Consider the following 22,096-nt stretch of genomic DNA (forward strand, 5'->3'; position numbering starts at 1 on the left):
CATGAGAAATACTTTTAAAATATATCTTTTAATGTGTTATAACAGCCTGGAGAATTATCACATCTTACTACTCCTTTATGTGGTAATTAGATTCCTCCTACCCTCTCCGATAAAGCAGTAGCTTTTAGCTGTTTTATTTTATTTGGTCAGGAGCACTGAAAAATTCCAAGCTACAGTAAGGGATAACATCTTAAACGGTGTTGGAGTTTGACAAAGGTCTACAGGCTTGTGCATTTTACACAGTTATCTACTTTCCGTAGTTTTGTTTCTTGAGCTCTAAGTGGCTTCTCGGAAACTGCTAGGTTAAGCAAACAAAAGAAAAAGGAAAACAGACTGCGGGACTCTTGAGACTCTGAAACCGTAATCTAGAGCGAACCGGTTAAGCCTTCAGAGACCGGAGAGGAGGCTGCGTGCGATTGGTAGGCAGAGCAAAGACATTAGTCCAGGATGCCGGGCAGCTGGATAGCGCCTTCCACCAGCACACACATAAGCCTTCTTAACCCAGAATGGCCGGGGGAGCTGAAACGCGTTCCCACCCTCTGTCCCACTAAAGTAAATAAGTGAACCTTGCTTCAGATGAACTGCAAAGGATAGTCTGCAGATATATCTATAGACATATAGATATTAGGTGTTTCGACCTCTCTCCCAGGAGATGGGCTAGGCGCCACCTGCCAGCGTCTTCAGCTGTCTCCCTCCCTGACCTGCTGGGGCGGAGAGGAGGCGGGGGAGGATGCGGCGCGGGGGTGGCCACCGCACATCCGGGCGCTCCTGAAGCCGGCCGCTGGCTGCATAATTGATGGAGGGCCGGGCGCAGCTCTGGGTGTGCTGCTGGCGCGGTCAGAGTGTCTCAGGGGAGGAGGGCAGGGCGGCCGGCCCCTCCCACTCCGCCTTTTCTCGAGTGTCCTGCCCCCGGGCCTGGCAGCGGGCGCCGGGCCGCCGGCGAGTGTGCGCAGCGACTCCGGGCACCGACGGCGGTGGGTGCGCGAGGACCGCGGCGGACCTGCTGGCGCCATGCGCTCCCTCCCCAGTCTGCGGGGGCCCCGGGCGCCGCCCCTGCCGCTGCTCCTCCTGTGCCTCCTCGCCCCGGTGCGCCGGAGCTCGGAGGACGGCCGTACCCCAGGTGTGATGGTTTCTGGGCCAAGGAGGGGGCGGAGAGCGCGCGGGGATGCTGGCTACCGCGGGTGGGGAACGGCGTCCGCCTCCTCCCGTTTGCCACGCTAGGGTTATCTAAACTGGCCGAGAGGTCGGTGCGGTTCGGGCTCCTCCGCTGGAACGAACAGCGCCCTACGAGACGGGGTCGTGGGTAGTAGGGCAGTGTCTGGGTGTTCCTAGGAAAAGGGCGTGAGGGTACGGGCAGGAACAAGCCAGCGACTTGGCCTCCGCTAAAGTGGCAGGATTTCTGAAAGCCACGTTTCCCAAGGCCCTTCACTTAAATCGATAGTGAGGCTTAAATATCCCCTCCTCCCTTTCTGGCAGGTGGGTTGGCTTTGATGATGTTTTTTAGAGCTGAGCTGAAATAACACAACAACAACAAAACAAAGCCCCACGACTTAAGGATAATAATGTGTGTATCTTCTCTTCTACCTTGGTCTTTGAAAACAAAGACCATGGGTTTTTCTTTGTTTGTATTTTTGGTTGTATTATTAAGACACTGAAAGAGGGATTTTGGTGCAAAGCATCAGGGAAACGAACACCAGATTTGCCATTTTAGCTTCACCTGTTTATAATTACTTTTTATGGTGAAAGTATTCCATCTAACGTACTTTCTAATGCAAGTTCCTGTGTTATAAATTTCAAAGTATTAGCGGCTGATTAGGATAACAGACCACCTCCAAGTTTGCAAATATTGCCCATCAGTAACTAAAATCAGGATATTATTCTACACAAGGTTTCGAACCTTTAATAGGAATTCATTTTTTATGAGCTTATAGCATGTAGATTTTTTGTAACATACTTTGAAGATGGAAAGATAATCAAATAATAAGATTACTCATTTTTAAATAAATGTCCTTTAACAGGCCTAGCTGTTAACAACTTGGACAAAACATTTTGGGTTGCCTCAGTTTCTAAATTTCCTCACCCCGCTTTGCAGCCACCTTTCTCTTTTTCATTCACACCACTTATAAAGAATGGTCAAGGACGTTTTCTACACCCTGGGCTATCCCTGATTCACCTATCATTCACTTGAGAGTACTACACTTCTGAGGACCAACGCATTCTAGGTGTGTCCTAGAACTTTGGTTCTCGAGTTGGCTGTATGTTGGAATTACCAGCGAGCATTAAAAATGCTGATAAGTGGATCCTGCCCTCAAAAATTCTGATTCGGTTGGCCTGGGATTCAGCCTACACGTGAGGAGTTTTAAAAGCTCCCATGTGATTTTAATCATATGATCCTAAGCAGGTTGAAAACCACTGCTTTGAAATGATATGGCCTAGAGAGTGCACTGTTGGATAGGTATTCCATTGGTATCAGGGAGTCAGGTTTAAATTGACACTTAGAGCAGACTTCCAAAGAGAAAAGTAGGAAACAAATGAAGGTGGGATAAATTAACAAATAAAGTTTTAAATAAATAGAATGATGTATGTATGTACGGCAGATGTCTGTGTGTGTATGTAGCACAAGTCCTGTCCTTTAAGCTCCACTTAAGCTAAAATTATGGAAGAATGTGACATATAAAAGGCATGAAGTTACTTAACATTTCATTTCAAGGCAGAATTAAAACTTGTGAGGCAGCCTCATCTCACTTTATAGATACTGTATCGATCTCGGTGAGGTTCAGTTTCCTCCTTGCTAAAGACTGGCTATTTTTTACCTAGGTGCTTTTGAACTACTTGGAAGTAGGTGTTCTATAAACCTAAGATTTGGGGCCAAATTTTAAAAATAAAAATGTTTATCATTTTTTATCATAAATATATCATATCTACTATGTAACAACTGTGTGCGAGGCATTGCACCATATAGTTTATAGCTCTATGGGTTAGTTTTTATTATCCCTGACTTTCAGATGAGGAAATTGGAATTTAGAGAGGCTAAATAGTTGCCTAAGTACAAATGATTAAGCAGTAGAGCAGGAAATTTAGCATGTTCAGTCCGATTCCAAATACTGTGTTCTTAAACTCAGTTGTCTCTCTGAGATGAGTGGGTATGTTTATGAAAGTTTGGAATCACTGACAGCAGAGTGTGGATACAAATGCTAGATTTGGGTTGTAGGGCTTCCTGACTCAGTTTGAGTCCTGGAATAAAGTTGGCACAAGGACTCACCTTAACTCTTTTAGACTGTTTTAATTAAATAAGAAATGTAGAATATCTTTATGAAGGAGAAATATTACATAAATGGGAATATTTAAAAATCATTATTATTACTCTTATGGGGGAACAAATTGAAGGAAAGGGTCATGCTTATCTTTTGAAAAATGTTTGCAGGGGAGTCATTTGAAAGGATCATTTTTAACTTCTAAAGGATGTTGCTTACATGCTTCCTTGATCAATGCCTCCTTCCTTTCTAGAGACACACAGAGCAACTGCCCGGTAGTAAATATTTGTTGGAACAAATATTCGAGTACCTACATATGCCTTACATTGTTAGTCTATATCTAAGCAGAAAACTTTAGCAGTTTTTACCTTTCATGGCATTTAAACTTTAAAGGAACGGATGGGATATAAGCCTGTCTTTAATAGGGTTATATCTGAGGCATCAAAATTTTGACCCTAAATTACCATCACATTTGAAATTACATTATATACACTTTTGTTAAGAATTAGTTCAACTGGCTCTTCCTCGTCCTGGTCTTTTATCCCCACCTCTCATCCCCATCTCCTTCCCTTCCTTCTGGGAATGAGTCCTGTAGTCATTAGGTGGGGAAATGCGGAAGCATCTCCCCCGTTGAAGGGACCCAAACTGTTTCAGATCAGGGAATTAGAAGCTGAGCCCAGTCAGGATGGCATCCAGGTAGGAGGGCAGCCCCGTGTAGAGTGTTAGAGCCGAAGCACATGAGGTGGGCGTTCCTGCAGAAGGGTGGTCTGGCGAGAGGCCTCAGCGCTGAGCAGAGTGACAAGGGCTTCTACACAGCTATGGCATGCAGGTCTGATCCTGATCACAGGATGGAGGTAAAGCATGCAGGAGCAGACAGTGCAGGATGCTGGAGCCTAAGTGGGTGAGGAAGACATCTCTTTGGGGCCAACAGGAGATTAGTTATATATGGGGGGATTGATCAAATAAGTAAAGCTGGTGAGGATAATAGAATCTAGGTTTTTCTCTAGAGAAGAAGGAAATAAACGGGGAAAACTAAAATGAACCTTGTGGTGTTGGACTGCAATTGGCAGCATTAGCGTGAATTCATGACTTTAAATATCTATCTCTATCCATGTCTTATGTCTATATATATCTATATAAATAGATGCATAAATATAAACGTGTATGTGTAAATATATGTATAATGCATATATGTGTCATATATATTGACAAGTGATCCCTGAACACAAAGGTTAATCTATGTATAATTTATAGTCAGCCTTCTGTATCAGTGCATCTGAAGATTGAACCAACCATAGACCATGCAGTAACGTAGTATTTACTCTTGAAAAAAATATGCGTATAAGTGGACCCTTGAAGTTCAAACCCTCATTGTTCAAGGGCCAACTGTATATATGTATGTATATTATACCCATTATATATATGTTGTGTGTGTGTGTATGAATATGTACACATGTATTCTTAGGTCTGCCCACTGCGATGGAGCAGTGATGAACATACTTAGTACCCAAATCTTGACTCTAAATACATTTTTTTTCACTAATAATAACTTGGACTTTTTATAGAAATGGCTGATATCAGGACTGGAGTGGGGAAAGGATAGGATAAGCCTGGAACATCTTATGCCAGAAAGCAGTGAAGTGTTCAAAGAATAATGGGTGATGTCAAAAGGATACAGAAGCCAAAATGAAGTGGGTACGAATGGACAAATAGAGCGGAAAGTAAATAATAACACTAATGGACTAGTATCCATATGCACTGAATAATGTCCATTGAATTATATAGGTATTCATGAGTACATACTGAACTTAATTAATTAAATGAGTCAGTTGAAAGTCTGATGAGGCACAAAATATTATATAGTTTCAAAGTAACTTCCCACAAAATTGGCATTAATGAAAAGGGAGAAAGAATAACTTCTAAGTGGAGAAGCCTGGCAGACACCACTTTAATCAAATGATCAGAGTGTAAATCAATAAAGAAAGAAATAAAATTGTGTGTCATCTGATAGGATGCAGTGAGAAGAACACAACATCTCCTCTGTGATTTTCCTGCCAAAGATGTCTACTCTGAATGTAATCGTATTACAACTTAACTATCCTGGAACTCTCATAAGCATCAAGGTCATAAAAGTCAGGAGAGACTAAAGCTGTTTAGAGTGAAGAGAATAGAGGGACATGGCTCATGACAGCTCATGTGATCCTGAGCTGAAACCTTTGACTAAAAAAGTACATTATAAAGACTTTTGTTGAAACTTAGATAAGATGTGGGATGAGATGGTAGTGCATAAATGCTAATTTCCTGATTTTAACAGCAGTATTGGGGTGAAGTGGACTATGTCCTTTGTAGGAAATAATGTTGTAATGTTTCCGAGGTCGAATGGGTCATCAGGTGACCAACTTGTTCCCCAGTGGTTCAGGGGAAACATTCTTTACTCTGTACGGAAAACTTTTCTGTTAGTTTGAGATTGCTTGAAAAGCAAAAAGAATTTCAACTCTGAGAAAGCTTGAATTAACAGACAAACTACAAGGATAGCTGAGAAATAGTCATCAGTTTATGTAATTAGGTACGATTTTCCAAAGGGGTATTTGCCCTCAAACAGATACAGATTGTAAGTGTTGAGGCCGTCTGTCCTAGATTGTAATCTTTTCAAGTTACTTTTGTATAGCTGGCCTCACATATTTCACAATATTAGGTGAACCTCGGAAATAACTTAGGACACACACATTGACATAGAAGGAAAAAAACCTCACAATGGTTTACTAAAATTAAACTCTCTACTCCTAATAAAACATAGTCACTATTCATGCACAACAAAATATCTCAAATAATATATTGTTAGTATAGAATTAATAGATGTTATATTTAAAAATGGTGTTTCTCTTTTAATTGAAAATAATATTTTTCTGGTATTTTTAAAGTTACTGTGGTCATATCATTACTGATGTATCCCTACTCTCAAGATAGAATCTTTTTTACTATTGCCTTATAATTATATAGTTCTGAGATCCTGAAAGAGAATTTAGATGTCTCATCTGATTGATCTTGAAGCCCGGAGTGCTTTTGTGATGTAGCCAAGAGCCTGGAGCTAGCTAACAGCTGTAACTGGTTTCCTAGTTTGCATTTTAAAACTCCATCCAGCACTTGGTGCCTCTTTGGGAAAGGTCCTCAAAATAGGTAGGGCTGCAAATGTTCATGCTTTAAAATATCTGCACCTAAACCATGTAAAACAGGACCTCAGGGCTATAGGGCCACTTGAAGATTTTTAAAAATCATCACTTTGAGGAATGAGGGTTGAAGATGTACCTGTTTTGAAATCAGGATTTCTCAACTTTGGCATTATTGACATTTTGGGCTGGATAATTCTCTGCTATGGGGGGCTGTCCTGTAGAATGCTTAGCAGCCTCACTGGCCTCTACCTTTGTAGTGGGTGAGTTGTGTCACCCGCCAAAAGATGTTCAAGTCCTGACGCTTGGTATCTGTGAAAGTGACCTTATTTGAGAGTAGGGTCTTTGCAGATGTAATCAAGGTAAAATGAGGTCATGTTACATGAGGTCATGTTACATTAGGATAGACCCTTAACCCAATGACTGTGTCTTTATGAAAGAAGTGAGAGGGAGATTTGGATCTAGAGACACAGACACACAGAGGGAAGATGGATGTGTAAAAATGGAGCCAGAGATTGGAGTGACGGATCTACAAACCAGGGAATGCCAAGGATTGCTGGCAACCACCAGAAGCTAGGAAGAGGCAGGAACAATTCTTACTTGGCACCTTTAGAGGGAGCAAGGCCCTGCACCTTGATTTCAGGCTTCTAGCCTCTAGAACTCTGAGCAAATAAACTTCTGTTGTTTTAAGTCACCGTATTTGTGGTAATTTGGTATGGTAACACTACGAAACTAATATAACCTACCAGGTACAAGTAGTAACCTCCAAGTTGTGATAACCTGAATGTCTCCAGACATTGTTAAATATCCCCTGGGCAGGGTGCAGGGAAGAAGAGAATCACCTCTAGTTGAGAACCATTAAACAAAATCTAAGTCCTATAAAAGAATAACCTAGTGGGTGAAACATTTAAAAAACCTACAGTCTCTAGAAAGAGCAGAAATCCTAGTTTTATTTGGCGTAAGTTTCACTGTTAAAATATCTTAATGACCCAGATGGAGGTAGTTTGAAACATTAGTTTCCACACTGCCCTTCAAAATATATTTTATTGCAAAAATCATATTTTAAAGAAAAGGTCAATTTATTTGCATTTCTATGTGACCAAGTTTTAAAAATAGTTTTACAAGGCTGTGTAAAAGTACACATTGCTTTTGTCATTAGGCTTTTTAATTGTTCTTTAATTTTTTTTAAACTAATCTAAAAATGACCTTCTTGTCCAATAGTTCCCATGTATATAAAAAAATATAAGTTCCCTATCTAGACTGTTACCTGTCCCTGACTTAGAAAGTCTGACTTATAAATGTTCCCATCAGGAATTTATTTTCTTGCCAAAACTTCTTTCCTCTTCTTTTCTTGACAAACTCTCTCTGGGGTATAGTGTCTAGGAATCAAGGTAGCCGTATTCCCCTTCTCTTCTTTTACTACTGCCGCTAGGGACAGGGGATAGGGATCCTATATTCCTAGAGCCCAGCGGTAGAACTCTAAATGTAGTATTGGTAATTAGATATTTTAATGCTATAGTTCAGCTATATCATGGCTTAAATGGCTTTTACAATTTGGTGTGGGATCTCATGGTTATGTATAATGATAGTGTTGCTTCCACGGGGAAATATATTCTGAGTTTGAAACCTCTGTTTTATAATATATGTTATCCATTCCTAGGTTGTGTTTCTGTCATTGGGTTGCACATTTATGTTGCTATTTATCAGAACGCTAAAACTAAGACTTATTAAAATAATTTTAATTATACATGTTGATAGCAATCAATACATTAGGTGGATGAGAGAAAGGCAGGGAATGGTATTTATCCTAATAACTGTTTCTTATACCTTTCTTTAAATGATGTCCAGACCCTTCCAAGATTTTAAAATATAAGAGATTTGCGGGGGGTATGTTAGAGAAAATGCTTTTTTTTTAAAAAATTAATTAATTTATTTATGGCTGTGTTGGGTCTTCATTTCTGTGCGAGGGCTTTCTTTAGTTGTGGCAAGCGGGGGCCACTCTTCATCGCAGTGCGCAGGCCTCTCGCTGTCGCGGCCTCTGTTGTTGCGGAGCACAGGCTCCGGATGCGCAGGTTCAGCGGCCATGGCGCACGGGCCCAGTTGCTCCGCGGTATGTGGTATCCTCCCATACCAGGGCTCGAACCCGTGTCCCCTGCACTGGCAGGCAGACTCTGAACCACTGCGCCACCAGGGAAGCCCCAAAATGCTTATTCTTAAACAGAGGTATAGTTGAACTGATTTTCTGACTTAAATAAAAGCAAATCTTAAAACCCAATGCAGTTTTTTAGTGTTTATCTTTTTTTTTCTTCCCAATTTACTTCAATTTAATAGGGCCCCATTTAAACTAGTGAAAATGTTACCTTAATATTAAATAGAAATTATAGCATGTTTATTTCATTTAAAATGTTAATAGCATAAATTATAAACCCTTCTAGGAATGTTTGTTTTAAAATGTAATATGTTAAAGATATCTAAGTGGAGATCATTTTGCAATTTCCCATGAAACAATATAGGTGAAAATTAGAATGTTACACAGTTCTTTGATGCAACACCCTCATGCCCCATCGCCCAAGTAGAGGGAGAAAAATCTTTTAATCTCTGTCACAACTACTAAAAGCTACTCTTTTATGCTGGCATTTTGGCCACTACCTGTAAAAGAATGCTGAGTGGAAAATTTCCAGCAATGATTAATAGAGGAGTGAGTATGATAACTTAAGGAATGCGTGTTATGATCTTGGCACCATCACTCAATATTATCCAGCTTTTCTGATCCTCCCTTCTCTATGAAATGAAACCCCAAGTAACAAGTCATTGGCAGAACTTGGACCAGGATACAAATCCCTGACTCTCCATTCTGTACTTCTTTTTGTGACTCAGCCTAATCCTTTCAGGGAAATATTCAAACCACATCTGCCTGAATCTCCTGCCAATTTCCTTTAAACACTAACATCAGCTGCATCAGCCTCCTGCCAGCTGTCCTCCTACTGAAAGCAATAAGGTTTACATTCTCACTTTTTTGATTAAAAAATATCTTGGCTAAACAATGAACTTCTCACTTTAATATTCTAACACCTTCTGCAGACTGCCCTGCTCTTGTACTCAAGACTCTCAGAGGAACTTTTCCCAAGACAAAAGTCACAACAGTTATACATGCCCTTTTGCACTTGGGGCTTCTTCAGTGGAGTCTGGAGCCTGATCATGAATGCTTTAAAGGCAATAGGAAGTTAGGATACGGGCGGTGGCTGGATTATAGATGTCTGTTTGTATTTTTAATATATGAGTTGGCAATTGGAAGTGGTCACAACAGTTACTATATTCTGGAACTATCCAAATTTTCCTACTCTTGAAGCTTGGTTTTTCCTTTTCCTCCTATTCCTTCAACTTTCATAAGCTTATATTTTGCCCAAGCCAAGCCTAGACCCCTTTTCTCTCCTTGTTCTAATGTAGGTCCTAGGGGGACCCATCCATCCACATCCTGTTGATGCAAAATGGGAAGATAACCCCAGCCTCAGAGCTCATCTCCTTGGCATTATCTCCAGCTCTAGTCTACCTCCAGAGTCCTTCAAAGATGTAAATCACACTTCATACTCCGTAGCTCACATACCAACTTGTATACACCACATAGGCTAGTTACAGTCAATACTATAAATGGGTGCTACTCTGACATTTTAATGACTCTCAATCACAAATTGTTGGCCTAAACCAACATTATTATGATCCATGCAGCCCTCCAGGAACCAAATTTACTCAGCTTCATATTCCTTACTGGCATCAAGCATGTATGCTGTATGTGTTCACGTATTTAAGTGAAATGAGAATCAGAATGACAGCATTTTTCCAGCTTACGTCATCCTTACTATTGCTGATACTGTGACTAAGAATAATGATGATAATAATAATAGTCAGACCATCTCAAAAGGGTTATGAGCTTGTTTCGGGGATAAAAAGTGTGGTGAAGATCTTCATGATGGCATTCTGCTCTGCAATAGGCTAGGCCAAGAAAAAAGGTCTCCCTAGCAAAGGAAGCAAAGATATCAAAGCTTATGTTTGCAAGCTTCACAGAACAGATGATAGAGTAGAACAGTTCTTTCTTTCCCATCTGCTGTTCCCAGATGCTGCTCCCTCCTGGCTTCCTGCAACCTGTAAGTGAGCTATGCCCAATAATAGAGAAAAAGAATTTTCATATTGATAGATGACTTTTTGGCAATGTGTGGTGTGCTTGAGAGAGAGTGACAGAGAGAGAGAATAGGAATGAATGAATATTAGGTGTGGGTGGAGGAGAAGTTTTGTATTTCTGACAGCCTAGTGAGAAACTCAGGGCATATTTTCCTAAATAATCACTGTCAGAGGGTGGTATGATTTAGGTATGTTATTTGTTAAAGGATTATTTTATGGGAAAGTGCATCCCACCTTCCAAGACTGTATTAGAAGTGATAAAAGCTCTGGAATATGGCTAATTGGAGAGCTAGGTTCTGCGAGGTAGGTTTTTTTATTAGGCAATATTGAAAAGCTGTGTGTAAGCTGAAGCAACAAAAATGATCACTTGCTTTGATAACATTTTTCATACATGTAAGAAAAAGAACTAGAAATCTAATCTTGCACTAGGAATAACTTTCTGAGCACAGTATTAAAAATGTGGTGTAAAAAAGGCCCAGGTTTAATTTAAAGTGAATGAAGGGTCTTAAGAATGCAGCCAAGTTTACAATAATGAGCCTTTCTCCTCTGACTTGTTTGGTAAAGTTGGGGTAGTTTTCGTGGGAGGTAAGGTCTGTGTCCTAAAGTCAAAAAAACAGTAGCTAGTGTTAAAAAAAAAAAAAAAAAGAATCTTTGAGGAGAGTGGGACAGGTGGAAATGGAAACCTTGTTTCTTCGATGAACGTTTTTGAAAGAAGACATAAGTGACAGAAAAATGGAAAGTTGGTTTGGTAGAGGACACACTGGACCGTCACCATAGCTGGAAAACAGAGCAGCATAGACTCTCCCTGTCCATCCATTTATGTTCTCTGTCCTCTAGCGCCCGGTGCACTCTCTCTTATTCCTTTTTTATGCCCTTTATTTTGGTCTCTCTGTCCCTTTTTGTGCTCTCATCTTCTCTCTGCCTTTCTATGTCCTTTTTCTCCCCTGGCACTCTTATCTAATTTCTCCATATCTTCATTTATGTTTTATAAAGAAACTATGAATTTTAGGATAAGGAAATTTTTTTTAAAAGCCATTTGATGTAATCAATAGGGATTTTTCAGTAAGAAAAGAACATAGAAAAATTGGAAATTTTGTTATATTTAATAGCTCAGTGTGTTTCTGAATGTGGAGCGTGTAAGACCTAGTGAATCAGAGCTTTCTGAAAACATTACTTTTCATTAATAGTATACAATACACCATTTTAGCTGCTGTGAACTAGCTTTTAGACAGTCACTTAACCTTGATAATAATATGTAATCACATGTTCTTATTCTTACAGCTGCATCTTTCACAAGCCTACCTGTCCGGGAAGAAATGATGGCAAAATACTCTAACCTTTCCTTGGAGAGTCATAACATATCACTGACTGGTAAGTGTATTGTGTTTCAAATAATATAATGCCAGATAATTTTTCATTTTTAATTAAGCTACTGTATGAATTATGAAGTACTAAAGCCTGCCAGACTGGCAGGAGAGACACACCAGTACCTTATACAGTCATAATACAGTGTGATGGGGTCCCGTGCGACCAGGCTGACGTGCCCTGTGTGAGGGAGGAGGCAGCCTTTCCAGGCATGGGGGTTAAATGCTCTCTAGAAGGAGGGCACCTGGGACGAGAGGAGGGCTCATTTTGATGTGCAGATGCTCTTCGGTTTTCATCACACCTTGCTGGTACATCTGTTCAAACCACTGTTCACTGAGAGGAGAATTCATGTATCTGCTGGAAGGCCTTTAGGCAAAAAATTAAAGATGTTATCTATGACTGCTATGGAAAATCAAGCGAAGAATCCTGACATAAAACTCAAGTCTGCTTTCTCTTTTCACAGTTTTGGATTCCAGTATTTTAAAAGTAATCTCAGAGTTTTTTAAATGAGCAAGAGTAGTTATCTGTTTTAGCAACAATATCAAAAGTATAATTAGAATTTTAATCCTATTTTTTAAGTCACTAATAAGTTTCATCCAATTATATGTCCAGGCTTTAACTGTCCTCTAGTTTAAGAACGGTTTCTCTATTTCTGTTTAATATGAATTAAAGGTGTGCCCCTCCCCCCAATCTGATACCAGTGGAATATTTGCAGTGAGTTTTCTGGTAGGAGAACATTTTTATGACTTTGTGCAACTCCTGTTTGTTCCCAGATGTCCCCATCCTAGTATTTGGAGCTTATTCCTACTTGTAAAAAGTAATTACAACACTCCTGTGTTGCTACTTCTTCTTTTACTTTTTGCGCGTTCTAGTTGTTGGTTTCCTTTGTTAGGATGGAATGTTTCTTTAAGAGAGATTTATGTGAAAACGTAAGTTTGCAAATCCTTTGATTGGCCTGGTAATGCTGGCAGCAGCACACCCCTCACTTATCCTGTGTAGCTGGAGCCTGGGAAAAAAAGTGTCAGGTGCCCAAAGGGAGAGCAAAAATTGGGCTTTTTAGTTGATGTCAGGTTGGTTATTTACTTAACCCGTTTGGAGGGTTTCACTCCTAACCACTCTTTTATTCTGGTACCAGTATTCCTACAGTATTCATGAGAGCTCAGGTGTTCACAATTGTCCATCACTCACCTTCAGCTTTGGCCTGATCAAACTTTAGCCAGGCTTTTCTCTTCCTCCCAGACCCCTGAACTTGGCATGCCCCAAGTCTGAGCAAGCAGTAAATGCATGACCACAGCCCAATCGTGCTGTCTGCTTCTACCCAACAGTTGCCTCATTTCTTCTCAAAAGTTCCTGCTAGCCTGCTTACCCCTCCCTATAAAAGTCTTTTTCTATTTGACAGTGAGATACTTGTAGATCCAAAGCTTGGAGCATTTTTCCCTATTGCAATAGACTTCTGGAATAAAGTCTCTCCTTATTTAAGTCTAGGTTTGTTTTTATTTGACAAAAGAAAAGATTTGACATTAATTTCGAAACACAGGATCTCTGAACTGTGACCCTTGTTGTTCTGTTTGCCTTCCCATCAAGAAGTTTGGTCTTAGGAACTGCCTTTATTGAAATATAGAATTTAAATCTGAAGACATACTTATGCTTATTAGGAACCATAGGCTTTCTTCTTATTGTTACCATCAGGATTTTTAATCTACTTCATAAATAGAATGTTTTCATATTTTGTCATATCATTGTTTACTTGAATTGCGCTTAACATTTCTGTGTTGTTACTTATTTTCTCTTCCCCTCTGGCCATTTTAGAAGTTGATCTCTCTGTTGGGATAAAAGTTTTTTTTTACAGAGATGCAAATGTAGTACATTAGTTGCAGATTCTGGACCAGCATGACAACTTTTGGCCCAGTTCATGGCACATTTCCTCAAAGATGCTTGAGACTGGGAAACAGGTCCTGTGCCTTGGAGAGTGAAAAACATGACCTTTGGTTCATGAAAGCCTAATTGTTTACTTGTTTTATGTTTTAAAAATACTGCTAATCATTTACTTAACAGACATATGGTATCGACTATGTACCATGTATGTATTTCTACATATAACTTAGTTTAAACCTCATAAGAACCCTAAGCAATGGGTACTATTACTATTTGCAATTTGCAGATGAGGAAAAAGAGGCACAAAGAGATCAAGTGAACTGACCATGGTCACAGGTGGTAAGTTGGGTGTTTGATTTTGAACCCAGACTGTCTGACACCAGGCGCCACGCTATTAGCCACACTATTAACCATCATACTTTGCAGCCTTTCTTAATGCCCAGTTACTCATTTCTTTCAGCAGTGTTATTAATACAATTATACCTATTTTAAGGAAACTTAGATTCGCTATGAGACTATGGAAAGAAGTTTCAAAAACAATGAAAACAAAGGTATTTTGATTGCCCTTTGCTAAATAGGTTTGTCTTGGAAATTGCATTTGCTGAGATGATGGATATCTTTGTAAAAGTATAACTGACTTCACTAAGCATGAAGTGTTTTTTTTTTTTTCCAGTTGTCTGAGGTCACTGTGTTTCAAAAATTGATCTTTTAATAATGGACTATTTTAACATGACTGTGCTAGGTTTCCCAATGTCAATATTCAGAAGTCATTGTATTATGGCAATTAGAGTATTTCTTTATTGTTTTATTTTTTTCTTTCTCTGTGCATATTATAGTGTTTGGTGCCTCCATTAGTGTGTTATAGTTTAACCCAAGAGGTTAAAACCAAAGCATCAGCTGGGAGCTTTCTTGACTACCCTGGTAATGTTGGCATAGGCTCTCCCCACGGGCACATTTTATTTATCATTTTGAGATGTGAGCAGCTGGCCTGGCAAGGACCTCGTGAGACAGGGAGGTAGACAAAGCAGGCATTGGAGCTACAGATACGTATATTAAGGCATGGAGTAAAATTTGGGAAGATTAGTCAAGGTCAGGAAAGGCAGCTATGTTGCTTAGACCAGCTAGACAAGAAGTTGTATTAGGACCATTCAGATTCCTGGTTCAAGTGCCTGGTCAATCAGATTGAAAAAAGAAAAGAAGCGAGAGTCCCTTACATTTGGCTGCTCAGACACTTTGTTGCAGGGAAGATCCCAGAATGACTCCAATGAGGTGCACATGTTTAGGATGTTTCTCAGAAGCAGACCACCAGTTATCAAATCTTATGTAGACTGTAGATGTACAGAAGAAAAAAAATGTGAATCCTAATATACACAGAGAGTGAAAGAGAAGGTAGAAGAGGGATCGCCCATAGTAACACAATTGGTAGTGGCTGTTAGCAACTTTTGTTTTACACTAGGGTTTCTCATTAGCATAAATATTGACACTTTGGGTTGGATAACTCTTTGTTGCTGGAGTTGGGGGGAGCATGTTCAGGGCACTGTAGGATGTTTAGCAGCATCCTTGGCCTCTACCCACTAGATCTGAGTTTGTTTAAATTTTTTTCTATTGTAAACCATGAGCAATGAACACTTCTACATATCTCTTTCTGGGCATGGTTGTGTGTGTTCCTCTAGAATAATTGCCACAAGTAGAATTGCTGAGCTAGAAACTATGCACATTTTAATTTTAATACATACTTGCAAACTGCCCTCCAAAGTAGCCTGACAATTTACCCCTTCCCCCTATCTGCATATTTGAGTATAATTTTCTCTAGATCCTGACCAACCTTGATAGTATTAAACTCTTCGCTTTTCTGAGTGTGAAAAACTGTACTATTATTGTTTTAATTTGCATCTTGGAGTTAGGCATACTTATATCTGTGTATGTTTATCTGTTAATACCCTTTATTCATTTTCCTATTGGGCTTATAAATTCTTCAATTTATGTAAATGAGACAGCTATACATTTTGAGTACTAATCTGTACTTTTTATAAAAGTTGCAAATGTTCTTTCTTGTCTTTAAAATTTTACATGGTGTTTTTTATTGTGTAGAAATTTCATTTACACATTTCTCCTAATATTTTCATAGGAGTTCTTAATAGGAGTTTTTAACCTTCAGTTTTTAAACCATTTAAAATATGGTTTTACGTATTGTGTGCGATAGAGCACTAACTTTATTACTATTTTATATAGATAGCTAATGTCCCCACACCCTTTACTGAACAGTTCTTTTTCCTACTGCTATGAAATAGCACACTAATCGTATTCCAAATTCCCACATGCTATTCTGTGTCTCTACTGTTTCAATGTTTTTCAGACTTTTTATAGTGCTACACTAAGGAACAACTTACCTTGTAAACTGATGCACTACCATGCATGCACCCACACGTCAAGCAACACCCACACCTAATAGATGTGTTACACTTGATAATTTCTCTTTCCTTACAACCCATTAAAAAACAAATCTGGTGGTAACTACCAAATTGATTTCCTGATCCACTAATAGTTTCCAACTTGCTTCTGAAAAATTCTGCTTATTTATTCCATTAATTTTCTAGGTGTTATCTAGCAGCACTAACAAATATTAATTTTTGAAACATTATACTTTATACTTCTGTTCTTTTTTTTTTGGCGGTACGCGGGCCTCTCTCTGTTGTGGCCTCTCCCGTTGCGGAGCACAGGCTCCGGATGCGCAGGCTCAGCGGCCATGGCTCACAGGCCCAGCCGCTCCGCGGCATGTGGGATCTTCCCGGGCCGGGGCACGAACCCTTGTCCCCTGCATCGGCAGGCGGACTCTCAACCACTGCGCCACCAGGGAAGCCCCTGTTCTTTTTTTAAAAGATAACTTTTCCTATTTCCTGGACTTTTACTCTTTCATGTGGGTTTTTTGTTTGTAATCAAGTTCCATAAAAAATACTTTTTGGATTTTGACTGATTTTTCACTGAATCTATAGATTAATTTGGGGGAGAATTAGTATTTTTATGATACTCTATTATCACCTGTGATGATTTAGATCTCATTTGACTTAGGTTATCTATTATAGTTAAAATTTTCCATATATATATAATTTTTAATAGACACTATATAATTAAGATGTACAACATGACTATATGGATATATATATTACTACAGTCAAGCAAACTAATTAACATACCATCTCACAGTTACCATTTTTTGTATGTGTAGAATGCACTTGAAATCTACTGTCTTAGCATATTTCCAGCGTTCAGTACAGTATTAACATGACATACAGCAGGTGTTAATCATATTTCTCATATTGTACATTACATCCCTAGTACTTATTTATCTTGTAACTGGAAGTTTGTACCTTTTGGCCACCATCCAGTTTCCCTTCCCCTCACCCCTGCCTCTGGTAACCACAGATCTGATCTCTTTTTCTATGAGTTTCTTTTTGAAGTATAATTGATTCCACAACACTATGTTAGTTCCTGGAGAACATTTTAGTGATTAGATATTGCTATATATTTCAAAATGATCACCACTATAAGTATAGCTAAGTCTATACCATCTGTCACCAAATATGTTACATTATTATTGGCTATATTCCCAACACTGTACATTTCACATTTGTGACTTACTCATTTTGTAACTAGAAGTTTATACCTCCTGATCTCCCTCACCTATTTCTCTCAACCCTATACGCACCTCCCCTCTGGCAGCCACCTGTTTGTTCTCTGTATCTGTGACTCTGTTTCTGTTTGGTTATGTTTGTTCGTTTGTTTTTTAGATTCCACATATAGGTGAAATCATACAGTAATTATCTTTCTCTGTCTGACTTATTTCAGTTTGCATGATACCCTCTAGGTCATTCATGTTGTTGCAAATGGCAAGATTTCATTCTTTTTTTATGGCTGAGTAATATTCCATTGTGTGTGTGTGTGTGTGTGTGTGTGTGTGTGTGTGTGTGTGTACGTACACCACATCTTCTTTATCCATTTATCTATTAATGGGCACTTAGGTTACTTCCATATCTTGGCAATTGTAAATAATGCTGCAGTGGACATAGGGGTACGTATATCTTTTTGAATTAGTGTTTTTGTTTTCTTCGGATAGATACCCAGGAGTGGAATTGCTGGATCGTATGGTAATTCTAATTTTTTGAGAAACTTCCATAGTGTTTTCTGTAAGGGCTGCACCAATTCACATTCCCACCAATAGTGCACAAGGGTCCCCTTTTCTCCACATCCTCACCGGTACTTGCTATTTGTTGTCTTTTTGGCAATAGCCATTCTGACAGGTGTGAGGTGCTATCTCATTGTGCTTTTGATTTGCATTTCTCTGATGATTAGTGATGTTGAGCATCTTTTCACATGCTTGTTGGCCATCTGTATGTCTCTCTGGAAGAATGTCTGTTCAGGTCCTCTGCCAATTTTTTAATCAGGTTGCTTGTGTTTTTTTAAGAAGATGTTGGGGGTAGGAGTTTATTAATTAATTAATTAATTTTTGCTGTGTTGGGTCTTCATTTCTGTGCGAGGGCTTTCTCTAGTTGTGGCAAGCGGGGGCCACTCTTCATCACGGTGCGCTGGGCTCTCACTGTCGCGGCCTCTCTTGTTGTGGAGCACAGGCTCCAGATGCGCAGGCTCAGTAGTTGTGGCTCATGGGCCTAGTTGCTCCGTGGCATGTGGGATCCTCCCAGACCAGGGCTCCAACCCGTGTCCCCTGCATTAGCAGGCAGATTCTCAACCACTGCACCACCAGGGAAGCCCCTGGTTTGTGTTTTTGATGTTAAGAAAGGTCCATATACTTTTTTTTTTAACATCTTTATTCGAGTATAACTGCTTTACAATTATGTGTTAGTTTCTGCTTTACAACAAAGTGAATCAGTTATACATATACATATATCCCCATATCTCTTCCCTCTTGCATCTCCCTCCCTCGCACCCTCCCTATCCCACCCCTCTAGGTGGTCACAAAGCACCGAGCTGATCTCCCTGTGCTATGCGGCTGCTTCCCACTAGCTATCTATTTTACATTTGGTAGTGTATATATGTCCATGCCACTCTCTTTGTCCCAGCTTACCCTTAAATTTTTAAGAGAGTATTTAGACAGAGGTAAATTACTGTATGATTTAAAGAACATTCTTTTTAAAAGTGTAGTTCAGAAACCGAGCAAATGGGTATGGTCTTGGAAATGTCGATGTCATGGATGTTTTTATAACATTCTAAAACAGCAGAAATGCATTGCAGTTGTGGAGTTTTGGGGAAGTTGAAACATTGTCCATTGAGTTAAATGGACACATTAGTTTTCTGGCTAACCAAAAAATATTTTAGTATTAGGGATAAAACTTTCTACGTATTTTTGATGCTTGTGATTTCCTGACAGGAAGGAAATCAGGCTGCAGAAGCATCAGCGAAGTATAAAAAACAGTGAGATAACAATTAGGGCTTGGAGGATGGCTTGGCAAGAAGAAAGGTTACATTGCGGTTTTAATAGAAGCATTTAGTTGAAAGTATGAATGTTTAAAATATGTTGATCAAGGAAAAAATATGTTTTCTTTTTCATTTATTTTGTATCTCTATGAAGTGATGGATGGTCCCTAAACTTACTGTGGTAATCATTTCATAAGGTAGGTAAATCACAACATTATTCTGTACACCTTAAACTTATATAGTGCTGTATGCCAATTATATCTCAAACTGGAAGAGAAAAATTTTTTTTAATTAAAAAAAGTTGATGACATCATCTATCATCACATTGCTAAATTATAAATTTGTTTCATCTTCTTTTAATGTTTTCTTTCATTTGAAACCTTGGTTCAGTAGTTTGAAAGTGATGAAGAAGTTAATTTCACTGTCATGAGCATTTCATATCTTTGAGAGTTGGTTGTGAGAATCTGGACTCAGTCACACCTAAATTTGAGATTCTCTTCTGTTATTATCTTGATGCATGGTTTTGGGCAAGATAGTCGACCTCTCTTTGCCTCAATTTTCTCATCTATGAAATAGTGATGAGAATAATGGTACTTACCCCGTAGAACTTCGGTGAAGATTAAATGATATAATCAATGTATAACTTTTAGCAACATACATGATAACTTTTGTTATACTACCCAAATGAGAAATGGTGATAGGGAGGAAGTGTGTAATTATTCAGCAATTACTATATTACTAATACTTTTCTTATGATAGTTCATTTAATCCTTTCTACTATCTTATGAAATATGTATTGTCCCATTTTATAAATGGGGAAACTGAGATGTTCAATATAAATATACTTTGTTTTGCCCTGTAAGTAACCTCAGGCACAGAGCCCCTGACATTGGGCTGCTCTCTTGTGAAATGGGGTAATAATTCATATTCTAACTTAGGAGGCTCCAGTGAACCACATCACCAAGAAGAGCACAGTGCCCTGGAATCACCTTCTGGAATGTTAATATCTCTATACTGTTTCCTGCTAGGGGTGATAATGCAGCTACATCTCCCTGCCAGTTCTCCCCAGGAAAGTTTGTCATCAGCCTCACGAGGTGCCAAAGAAATAATGCGAGGGTCAAACAGCCTTTTCTGGGTGCTCTGACTGCCGGAGCCTCTTACAGCTCCATGCCCTGGAGCGAGGCCTGGGCCTCCTCGTTCTGAGCAGGGGAACCCTGCACGAGTTAGACTTGGGTTGAGCAGCATCCAGCAGGAATCAGCTCAGCTCAGACCTAGGGAGGAAACTCACAGACGTCTACAAAGATTTTATTCCTAAAGCAGAGTTTTGCCAGATGTGAAAGAGTCTTTTGTAGAGTTGAGTGATGGTCCACCTACCACGTGTCCTAGGCATTTTGACCTCCTGAGGCCTCTTCTTTATTTATAAGCTAAGCTTTCCTTTCATACACAAAGCAGGAAGATAAACCAAACCAGTTCAGTCTTCAAAGGAGGCATGCAGTACCAAAAAAAGGCTGTAACTACTATAAGCAGAGACTGCCAAAATGCAGACCCCTCCACATGCGTGGAATCGTGCAGTGTTTGTCCTTCTCTGGATGCCTTATTTCATTGGGCCTGGTGTCCTTGGGGTTCATCCATGTTGTGGCATATTGCCAAATGAATTTCCTTCTTTTTAAAGGATGAGGGATGTTCCATTGTTTGTATACACCACATTGTTTTTGTCCATTCATCCATTGACGTTTGGGTTGTTTCCACATCTTGGCTATTGTGACATGATGTATCTAAAACAGTCAAATTCACAGAAGCAAAGAATAGAGTGGTGGTTGCCAGGGGTTGGGGAGGGGTGGGAAATGGGGAGGTATTAGTCAAATGTCTAAGTTTTAGTTAAGCAAGGTGAATAAGTTCTAGAGATCTACTGTACAACATTGTGCCTACAGATAAGAGGGTAGGTCTTGTGTTACTACCACGAATTAAAAACAAAAAAAAAGTATAATTTTTTTGGCAAATTAAAGGTACCTAATCAGAGTAGAATAATAATCTGAGTTTTACTTTAGAAGGACAACTTTGGTGTTGTTAAAAAAAACATGTAGAGGAGGAGAAACTGTAGCCAAGAGAAGTTAGGAAGTCATTTTTCTCATCCTGGTGAAAGGTAATGAAGGTGTAGGGGAGGAAAAAGTTTTCCTTGACCCTCTTAGGGTCCCTAACTGGATCTGAAAATTAAACGGACAAACATAGTTCAACAGGATTAAAGCATACAAATTAATTTAAGTTTTATGTGACACAGCATCCTTCATAAGGAGAGGAGGACCCAAAGAAACAGTTAAATCTGAGTATTTTTATGCTAGGCTTGATGAAGAGTGGAGAGTTGTGGGAGAATATGATAGATCAGAGAGTATGAGATAAGTGTAATAAACTGGTGGAAATTTAGCAAATCCTATTTGTTAGAATTCTCTATGTGTCCCTTTGTCTGTGGAGATAAGGATGCTCCTTTCCCCCAGCTATAGAGAAGGCACCTCTCCCATGAAGGTTTTATGACCTGTTTCAAGGGAGAAGCACAGGGGGAATGTCAGAGTGACCTTTCTGCTTCTGCTATTTTCACAAACTCCTTCAGCTTAAGACATTTAGTATACCAAGGTGCCATATTTTAGGGATAGCATGTTCTCAACCCCATCAAAGCCCTACAGTAAGAAGAGTTGGAGACAACTGAGCAAATCTGATTGACATTTCAGAGGTAAGAATCGACTGAATTCTACTGGATGTGATTTAATCTTAGGGGTCAGGAGAAGAGAAGGCTAATGCATCTCCCTCGGATATTTTGAGTTTGAAGAACCTTTG

The 22,096-nt window shown here is 39.4% G+C and overlaps 1 protein-coding gene across 1 annotated transcript in view; it reads left to right on the forward strand.

Moving 5' to 3' along the window:
• Window positions 1-796: 796 nt before the first annotated feature.
• The window catches only part of EMB (embigin), a 40,867-nt gene continuing 19,567 nt past the window's right edge, over window positions 797-22,096 (forward strand). The window contains exons 1-2 of the mRNA XM_032627063.1: window positions 797-1,120; window positions 11,879-11,968. Coding sequence (XP_032482954.1) covers window positions 1,012-1,120; window positions 11,879-11,968 — 199 coding nt within the window. The 5' untranslated portion in view covers window positions 797-1,011. The remainder of the gene's footprint in view (window positions 1,121-11,878; window positions 11,969-22,096) is intronic.

This window comes from Phocoena sinus, chromosome 3 (assembly GCF_008692025.1).
Source record: "Phocoena sinus isolate mPhoSin1 chromosome 3, mPhoSin1.pri, whole genome shotgun sequence".
Lineage (NCBI taxonomy): Eukaryota > Metazoa > Chordata > Mammalia > Artiodactyla > Phocoenidae > Phocoena > Phocoena sinus.